General features: G+C 53.4%; 1 protein-coding gene across 2 annotated transcripts in view; it reads right to left on the bottom strand.

Moving 5' to 3' along the window:
• Positions 1-454: 454 nt before the first annotated feature.
• The window catches only part of Nxn (nucleoredoxin), a 160876-nt gene continuing 151759 nt past the window's right edge, over positions 455-9571 (bottom strand). For both annotated transcript variants that reach the window (XM_026780594.1, XM_026780593.1), the window contains exons 6-8: positions 6428-6607; positions 4895-5019; positions 455-2137 (exon numbers count right to left, since the gene is read on the bottom strand). In XM_026780594.1, coding sequence (XP_026636395.1) covers positions 1955-2137; positions 4895-5019; positions 6428-6607 — 488 coding nt within the window. In that variant the 3' untranslated portion in view covers positions 455-1954. The remainder of the gene's footprint in view (positions 2138-4894; positions 5020-6427; positions 6608-9571) is intronic.

Raw genomic sequence — 9571 nt, 5'->3', positions numbered from 1 at the left:
TCCAAGCAATCAGGACACAGAGCACGGACAGAAAGCCCATTCATTTTCCAAGGGAGAGAGTTTGTCTTGTTCCTCATCCCCCTCTCAGGGACACTGGTAGAGAAGCCCCTAACCCCAGGAAAGAGCTAGGCTTGGGCATCCCATCCCTTGCTCTACTCTTCAAGGTGAGGTCCATGGTGATTCCCATATCTCCCCTTGGAGGGGTCAGTGCTCAGCTTCCCTGTAAGGAAGGACACAGCAAAGTCTGTGACAAGGTCTTCAGTTGGAGAACTGAGCCTCCAATCAGCTTCCTGCCTTCTAAAAACCAATTAGAGAAACAGACGGCCATGTTTATGTTTAAGGGATGTGTGCGTGTGCGTGTGTGTGTGTGTGTGTGTGAGTGCGCACGCGCGCCTGTGTGTGTTTGTTGAACTCAGGGCCTTACACATGCTTGAACAAGCATCCTACCACCAAACTCTGTCCCCAGTCCCAGTTTATTAGATTCTTAAAAGTTCTAGAATATTCCCCCTCCCATCCCAAATAGAGCACTCAAGTGAAAAGATCTTCATTAAGGGCAGGGACAGGAAGAACAGTGTGAAGGTTAAGGTCCAGAGAGGCCTGCTTTATTTCTTTCTAGGTGATTGCATTTCAGGCTGCCAACATCCAACTGACTAAGTACCAACTAATGTTGTACCTCTGAACTACAAATCAACAATCCAATTCAGCAAGGAACAACTGTGTCAATAGCTTATTAGGGAGGATGACTGGATTTTCCAAAATGAATGGCTTGGGTTGGTAAAGTGTTGAGTGGAGTTGAGGGTGAGGCCCAGGGGCTTTGAAGCCCCCCCACCCCCAGCAGCCAACTGTGACAGACTAAACTCCTGGGGATCTCTAGGTGAAAGCCCAGATTCTAAGGACATAGCTGGCTTTTTCCTTTTTGTGGTGAGTTCAGCTACCTGGGCTGAGCAAGGGAAGTGAAGGCTGACCCCAGCTGACATGCCCTCTGCCCTCACTCCACTAAAGCACAGCCCTTTCTGCAGCTTCCTAGGGAAAAGAAAACTCTCAATGCCTTTTGGGTCCATCTGAAAAGAAAATGGAATAGGAAGGAGCTGCAGGTGCCTCCCCAGAGGGCCAGCGGCCTTGGGCACAGAACCAGCCCACAGAGAGACCCCTGACAGCTGATAGCACTTCTCCGGGAACTCAGGGTTCAGTCTTGGGAAGATGTCCAAAGGGAAGAATTCATTGCCAAAATTCCAAGCCAGTAGGAGCTGTTCATATGGGCAGAAACGTGGGGATGGTCAAGAGCAAGGAAGAAGGTTGGGGAGATCAAGAAACTAATCACACAGTAAGCATTCTATGAACTGTTAGCGCAGCTAGTCATTTTCCCACCAAAACAAACACCCATACGTTTCCTTATAGATTTGGAGGTCCCCTGCCCAAGAACCCACTGACACACTGTTTTTCTCTCAGACCAAGAAAGAATAATAGGTCCTTCCAAAGCATGCTTTCACCAACAGCTCTCAGCTGATGTCCGCTGAGGCCATGGGCCTTCCTCTGTAACTCCCATAGGTATGAGTGTCACAAGGAAGTCCCCTCTGGCTTGGGGTGTGTGTACTGACCCCAGAGTCAGAGCCCCAATCCATTGTCCCTGCTTGTTCACTCTGCAGAAGGCCCTGGAAGGTCCTTCACCAGGAGCTAGTGACCAGAAGAGTGTGGCCGTCTTGGTGCTAGCCGGCTGTGTTTGCCGGCCATGCCAGCCTCACATATCCCGAGCAGTCTCCAGACACGGGTCCTGCCGCCGTGAGGATGTGCACCCTTGGGTGCTAGCTGAGTTGTTAATGCAGAAACAAGGCACCTCAGAGTTTGGACACTTGGGTTGTGTGATTCAGGACGCGCTGGAACAGTCCAAGGGCGGAGGGGAAGAAGGGGAGGAGAAGATTGAGTCTTAAATACTGTCTCAGGAGGCCAGAGCCCACTAGATGGGCTCTGGTTTGAGCTTTTCTGCTAGGAAGTCATTCACAAAAGTCTCCACAATGGCTGGGGTGATCTCTTCCACATCCATCACGTATTTGGCCCGGGCTGACATGTCCAGAATGGTGAGCAAAGGTGCCGCCTCAGGCAGGTTGGTGTAATCTCGCAGGGAGTCAGTCATGTCATCCTGGAAGTCACCAGAGGGGCAAGAAAACCAGAAAGTTTTAACAAGAGAGTTTCTGGAACCCAGTTGCCAGAGAGCATGGAAGGGAGCAGTGCCAGCATCCTGGAGTGATGGACTCCTAGCGGAAGGATAAGGGCTCCACCCAGTCTTAGGTAGAAGGCTGTTCATTTTCCTGCACCCCCATCCAGGAGGCAAGCCACCTTTCACCAAGCACAAAGGGAACTTTAACATGCCCTCTGCTTTTTAAGATCCTCAAATTCTAACTTGCAATCTGCTCTCTGAGGCCAGTCAGGATCTCAACTCTGGAAAGATTTTGAACAAAACCAGCTGACTATCTCCTGTGCCCTACACGGAAGGAAGGCAGAGGTACCCAGTCAGCCTGGAAGCTACTTCACTGCATTTTCTGCGAAGGAAGCCAGCGCTCTGCCATGCATCCCCGGCTGCTGTCCCAGTGAGTTCCCTGGGAACAGACACCCCTCATCCAGACAGGCAAACACAGAGGACAAGGAAACGCTTTTGTGGAGAGGTAACAATTTGAGAAGACCTTTCTTTCATGCTACAGACCATAGGTGATGGCTAACAGGACATGGGACTTACACTACACATCATATAATATTCTAACAAAAAATGTTGAGTTACCCTGCAGAGAAAGGACTTGGGGTCTTCCTGGCCTTAAATGGGAGTGAACAGGAGCCATAAAACGTAAGCTCACTGGTTCCTCAGATAAAATCCATTACTTGTCCAGACCCTGAGGAGGGCTGTCAGTGACATCTCCCTTCCTCATAAAATAGCATGTGCCTCCCAGTAATGCTGGGTGCTTCCACATCGTGGGTGCTTACATGGATTCAGCCCTCATCTTAATAAAAATCCTTCATCATAAACAGAGGGAAGCAGCTGGACAAATACTGTTCCTCTTACCCCTTTAGGAGGCCTGGACCAAGCCAAGAGCGCCAGTGCCTCCTCTGGCTCCCTTGGAACAAACCAGAGAGAGATGAAGTTTAATGGCCATGAAGGCTTCAGATTAACCACTTCTTGTCCCAAGGGACAGGACTGGGACAGAAAAGCAACAACAACAGGACTCTCTTAGCCCTGGGCCACAGCTCAGTTAATTGATGTTCCCATCAGTCCCATATGTTCCAGCTCCCTGTCCTGTGCCCTCCCCCCACTCCTATCCTGTTCCAGGTTATCGTGCAGAAGGACAGAGGGCTGGACCAAGTCAGCCGGGACTAGAGTCTGGGTGGAGCAATGGGTGATACGGGGGCTCTGCCTAGCTTTCCAGTCCATGGATAATGCTCCCAGTACCTGTCCTTCTAGGCATCAACTGGTCCATCTGCTGGACTCACAGCAACCTCACCAGTTCTTTCTCTGCTACTACTTTCTATGTGGCCTTGATAAAGGGCATCATGCAGTCCAGGCCCCATCCCTAATGCCTAGGATGCTAAACCAGTCCGCTGTGCTCCCAGCCCTGCCTGGGGAGTCTGTCCTTCCCTTTCCTCATCTAGGAAACAAGATAGTTAAGTGTATGGTCCTCGTCAGAGAGGTGAGGTACAACGGAGACTAGCAGGTGAAGTTCCAGGCAAGGCGCCAAGGGCATAGAACACTCACAAAAGCTTTTCAGCTGTGCTTCTGAATCCCTGCCCTGCCCCCAGCCTGGCCCTTCCTCTTCTGCACCCATCTTTTCTTAGGAGTCATTCTCCAGGGGATAGAGTTTAAGACATGCAGAGCAGCCTTGCTGGGCTTTGTGCGGAGCGGCTGGGAGCCCAGGCAAGAAGAGCCTGTGAACCCTCTTTGTTCCCCTCCACCCCAGGGCTGAGCAGGGCAACTGGAGCTGCCAGCAGGGCAGCCAGGGGCAGCTATTGAGGAGATGATGAATGGGTGGCTTAGGGTGTCTGGCTTCTCCTGTTTGTCTTTCTGGGCTTCTCCTGGGATCCAAACACAGTGCACAGGCTCTGGCCAACTGAAGGTTCAGACCTGTGCAGATAGGGCTGCGGGGTGGTCTCATAGAGTCCATTGATGTAAGCCTCAGAGGGGTGCTGGGGTGGGGTAGGGAGATAATGAGCATGTTCAGAAGGAGCCAGAAGAGCGCCTGCGCTGCTGATCACGGACGGCCATCTTGCAGAACACTGGTTTCTAAAGGATGCAAGCTCCCACGCTCCAGGGTGGTCAGGCACCAACACAGGGACTCTCTACTCTTTAAGAACCCACTTTATGACCATGGGAAAGTCCCTTGCTCAGTCTGGCACAGTGAGGGCCTTCGAGGACTAATGCCTGGGCACAAGAGATGGGAAACAGCGGCAGCTTCCAACCTCCCCAAGCACCTTCGGCTGTGTGAGTGACCTTGGGTCTCAGCTGTGTCCTAAGCGAGAAGCCCTGGGATGCCTAAGTCCGTGTTCAAGCGGGGGTGCAGTGGGACTAGCCAGGCTGACACTTGGCAAACCCCCGGGGCTGGCTGGGACCCGGCACCGTGATGGGAGATGTTTGTGACACTGTTGTCTCTCCCATTGTGTGGGGAACAGTCCTGGGAAGGTCTCCTAATATTCCAAGGCTGCTGAGTGAGAAGGAAGGGGAGGAGAGAGCAGGGCTAGGAAATGGTGTCTGATGACTAAGGACACACCTTTCCTCTTACATCCCTATGGGGCACAATCAGCTCAGACCCAGAGGTCCCTTCAAACCTCTGGAGGGAGGCCAAGATTACTCCCTCCAGAGGAAGGAAAGTGCCCGCTGCCAGCCCTGCCAGGGACCAGGTCTATTGGTACTTACCTCCCCAGCCACAAAGAACAGCAGTGGGGCCTCCTCTTCTTTGGCTTTGTACTTGGCAATGATCTTCTCAGCTATTGGCTGGATCAGCTGTTTGGCTGCCTCAGACTCTCCATCATCCTCAGAATCTGTGACACGGGAGGAAAGAACAAGAAACTCTGAATTGTCAACAAGTGGTACCTGGGACGACCTCAGTGCTGGGTCTGGGCCTCACTGGGCTCACAGGTACAGACAGGCTCTGGGCACGGGTCCAAGCCCACCTGCCAGCATGCAGGCGGGATTCTCACAAAGCTATCCAGGAAGCTGAGCGGCTCCCACACCATCGCCTGAGCCCCTGGCAGCTTTTCTCCCAGTCCCAGAAGGAGAATCATGTCTGCAGTAAGGAAGCGAGGACATGGTCCCCTCTGCAGCACTGGTGGCGATGGGACACCACAACTGCTACCAAGACCTCCACAAGTGCTGGCCAGGCCTGCCCAGGAGAATGCGAGGGAGGGCCACACACAAGGCTCTGCCGACGTCTTCCTCGGCTGGTAAAGCAGGGAGAGAACAGGAGTCTACCCAGAAAGGCTGCACTGCCCATGGGACCTATCTGATTCACTCTGTGATGCTGCCCAACTTGCTTGCCTCTCTGCGACTTTGTTTCCACATTTCTGGAGAAGACCAAAAGGGTCCTAATTGCCCCCAAGTTCAAAGCACTTTCCAAACATGGTCCAGGATGTGGGTGTGAAGACCCACAGCAGGCTAAACAGCCCCACTGCCCACAGCAAAGGTTTCCCAAGGCTGCTTCTTCCCAGCTGGCCTTCCTACCCAAAACCAGACCAGTCTGCTTAGCAGCTCCCATGCTGGGGACCAGACAACCAGACCCCAGAGAATAGAGCAGGGTGTGAGTGTCCTCCCTCAGAAAAGCCGGTGGCGATACCCTAACCATAGACCTAATGGAGCAATTCAGTTGGAGGTGACCAGCAAAGTCCCGTAGTTCTCGGCCATAGGGTGTTCGCCCATCCTGGGTCATCCTACCAGAATGCAGGGATACTTTTCTGCCTTTCTACTTGGTTAAGAGGCATAGCTTCTGAGGCTGGAGGAGGAACAGGGGCACCCCCCCCCCCAGCCCAGTGAACCTGGGCCAGCTCTAGTGGCCCCCTGGAGTTGTTCATTAGAGCATGAAAGAGTGGCAGAAGCAGCTCTGGGTGAGCCTTAGCCCGAGGGGGCCCCACCCCCGGCAGCTGCTATGCAAGCAACCCCCCCCTCCTTTCCCAACAAAGGTTCTGTTCATGGGGGGCTGGGAGCATCCTCCTGCCTGACCTGTTTGCCCAGCTGGCAGCAGGAGCAGCACAGAGGGAAAACTGAGCAGTAGTTGCTCCAGATCACCGCCCCGCAGGGGGATAGCCATGAATAAATCATTGGGGTCAAAAGCAAGGCTCCTGGGGAGACAAAGACCCCCAGCTCAGCACTGTTAATGACAGAGGCTGCAGAGATAGCCACCTCCCATGAGAGGTCCATTCTGACCTGTCCCCCACTGCTCCCTTTGCTCCATACCTACAAAAAGGACGAGGCAGGGACCTTCGTTGAGCTGCACAGCGTTGGAGTCCGAGAGCTCCAGCACGGGCTTCGGGTGCCATGGGAACTCCCTGCAGTCCTCATCATTGAGCACCTCCACCCGGCCCTGCCGAGTGATCACCTCCCCCTGGGGGTCCAGCACGATGAGAGTGGGGATGCCTGCAAGAAAGACAGAGCACTTACATGGCCACTGTCCTGAGACAGTGTGGAGCCTGTCTTCCAGACCGGGTACATACACATACGTAGTCACAGCAGGATTCCCGGGAAGCCCTGGGCTGAAACTAAGTGTGGTTGCTGACTAGCTCCACAACAGCTCTGGGTCTGTGTGGGGTCACTCCGTGGAGTGCAGAGCAAGCTTGGGTCTTACGAGTTCTTGGGGGTAATACTATGAAGGAGCTGGAGCCCCCATCTTTCCCAGCTCCAGCAACAGCAACTGAGCGACAAAACACAGGAACCAGCACTCCTGCAGTGTGCACAGGTTTGGGGTCAAAGACACATGTGCGCGCACAAGTACACGCATGTGTATACACACACACACACAGGTGTGTCTTGGCATATAGGTGCAGCCTATCAGTCAGTGGTGGGCACACCCTAAAGAGACCCCCAAAGGTACAGCAGGCCCCCTGAGTTGGCAGAGAGTCTAAAGCAGACAGAGGTGGCATAAAGACACCCACAGACCCTCCGACACAGTGCATGGATACACACACAGAGCAAGACAATAGATGTGAGCAGGGTCCTTATACAGTCACCAAGGCCATCCCAAGAGCCCCAGTGAGCAGGGATGTGTAGGAAAGGGAGGAGCCTGGTTCAGGCCACAGCCCAAATTAGGAGGCAGAGGACAGCTGGGCCACAGCCCTGCTGCCCGAGGAGAATCCAATACATGCTAAGAGCAGTCCCCAGAAGGAGCAGGACGTGCGTCTGGACTGGAGCAGTGAATACACAGACCGCTTGTCTTTGTAGCACATACACTCTCCCTATAAATCCCCAAATGAACACCTGGGGGGAAATCCGAACCTGCTTTATAGCTACATCTGGGCTTGCCACCTCCTTGCTCTTTGTACCCCGCTCCCCACTGCTGCTCTTCTGGCCAGGGCTACCACACACACAGAGTCTGCCTCTGCCCTGACCTTTGGGGACACTTGTCTCGCCACTGGTAGCTGGTCCCCTCCCCAGTAGAACTCTCCAGGTACCCCCCCTTGGGGGCAGACCAGAGCCTGAATTTTATATGAAAGCCGCAGCAATTTAATATTTATAAGCTCTGAAGTATTTGGTCAGTAATTTGCTCCACTGACATTTTACTTCTCCATGGGGTGTGCAGCGAGGTACCAGAAGTATGTCCCTGGTGTTCTGTAACCTGCTGTGGCAGTGGGCCCAGTGGGCACGCAGTGGTGGGCCTGTGTTCAAAAGGAATAAACGGTCTGTTTGGTTCACACCTATTAGAAGAAGTAGCTGGATGGGCGTAACTGGGAACAGGGGAAGAGAGCCCCGCTAGTGGTTACCGTTCTTTTAAGTCTTGAACAGGAGTCCTGGGAAGTTGTCCTAATGACTACCCAGAGGCCTGGACCCATGTTGGCTGTCTCCACACAGAGGATTTAAGTCAGTAGCCCAAAGGGAGCCTGGAGCAGGAGGCCACCCGGGACAGCCTGGGACACATGAGTGATCCACACTGCCACGTCCCCATCCCTAAAAAGCCTTGGCACAGGTCTTTAATTTAAACTGGTATTTCGGAAATTGGGCAATTCTGAGCACTGGGTAAACCAGCGCCAGCCCACTGCTATGATTAAACACAGCAGCGGCCCTGTTTTTAGCCTGGACTCAGGATGCAGAGTGGATCTAGGAAGGGCAAGCAGGCGCAGAGCTGGGGAAGGGAAGGGCAGACAAGCCTGCCAGCAGGGAGTCTGCTTCCTCTGTCTCTCCATGGTGGGATTCATCTGCTCCTCTCTTGAGTCCTGTGGGGACCAGCACAGGAGAGCAAGGACTCAGGCTGGCTGCGGGGAAGCCCTCTGGCCAGGCTCTCTCCTCTCCATCCCCTTAGCTCTGAAAAACTAAGAAGTACCTCTCTTAGCTTCGGTTCTTTGAGCTTCACTGAAGCCCGTGAGGTCCCGGGATGGGGCAGTGTGAGGAGTGTGACTACGGTGCATGGGACACACCCAATCAGACCCAGACAGTACCCGTGTTCCTGTGTTCACCTTTGTGTCCACCGTTCCCTTTTGGTGACCTTGGGCTTGACCGTAGACCCCTCTAAGGGTGGACTCTGCTGCTGAGTCAGAGGGCTGGCCGAGAGAAGGGGAGCTTGCCTCTGCAGTGTAACTCTGCTGGGCACAACATAATTGCCACCTACTTAATCATCCTCACAAGCTTTGGAGACCACTACAAGACCACCCAGCCAGTCCCAGTGGGCTGTGGCTCTGTCTCCAGGATACACATGCTCTTTGCCTAGGGCTCCTCTCCCAGCACCTGGCTTGGGCCAGGGAGGTTCTGAGACCCATAGTTTCCCAAACTACTTGCCTCTCTCAACTTCCCTCCCTGGAGTGGTGGCAGATGCTGGGGGTGTCAGCACCCCATTTTTCCCCTCCTGGGCATTTAGTTCCTAAATCAGGCTTTCCCAAGCCACTACTTCAGAGAAAACAGGGTGCAGCCTTGAGAAACTTCAAGGGAACATCAAACTTTTCATCAATGCGGTCATGCAAAATCCCTCCCCCCCCAGCGAGGGGCTTCTGGGGGAACAAAGGAGGCAGCTTATCACTGCTGGGCCCAGACTTGTTTCCCAGCAAAGCCAGCTGGGACGGTTGGGGGAAAGGTGCAGATTCCTGGAGTTCTAAGAAGATCCCACGGTCCCTAACTTCTTTTCAGCCTCATTTCCAAAAACTGCCAAATGGGGATGTCAGATTCTATCTTACTTGATTATGGAGAGGAATAAAAAGATAAAATGTAAAACATTTCAGCAGAGTCCTGGGGATATTGTACGTGTTCCATAAGTAATAGCAAATATTATAAGCCCACTCATGGTTTTAAAAACCCTCCCAGAGGCCGGGCGATGGTGTCGCACGCCTTTAATCCCAGCACTCGGGAGGCAGAGGCAGGCGGATCTCTGTGAGTTCGAGACCAGCCTGGTCTACAGAG

This window comes from Microtus ochrogaster, chromosome 7 (assembly GCF_000317375.1).
Source record: "Microtus ochrogaster isolate Prairie Vole_2 chromosome 7, MicOch1.0, whole genome shotgun sequence".
NCBI lineage: Eukaryota > Metazoa > Chordata > Mammalia > Rodentia > Cricetidae > Microtus > Microtus ochrogaster.
Note: the sequence above shows the minus strand (reverse complement) of the source record. Positions and strands in the feature narration are given on the sequence as shown.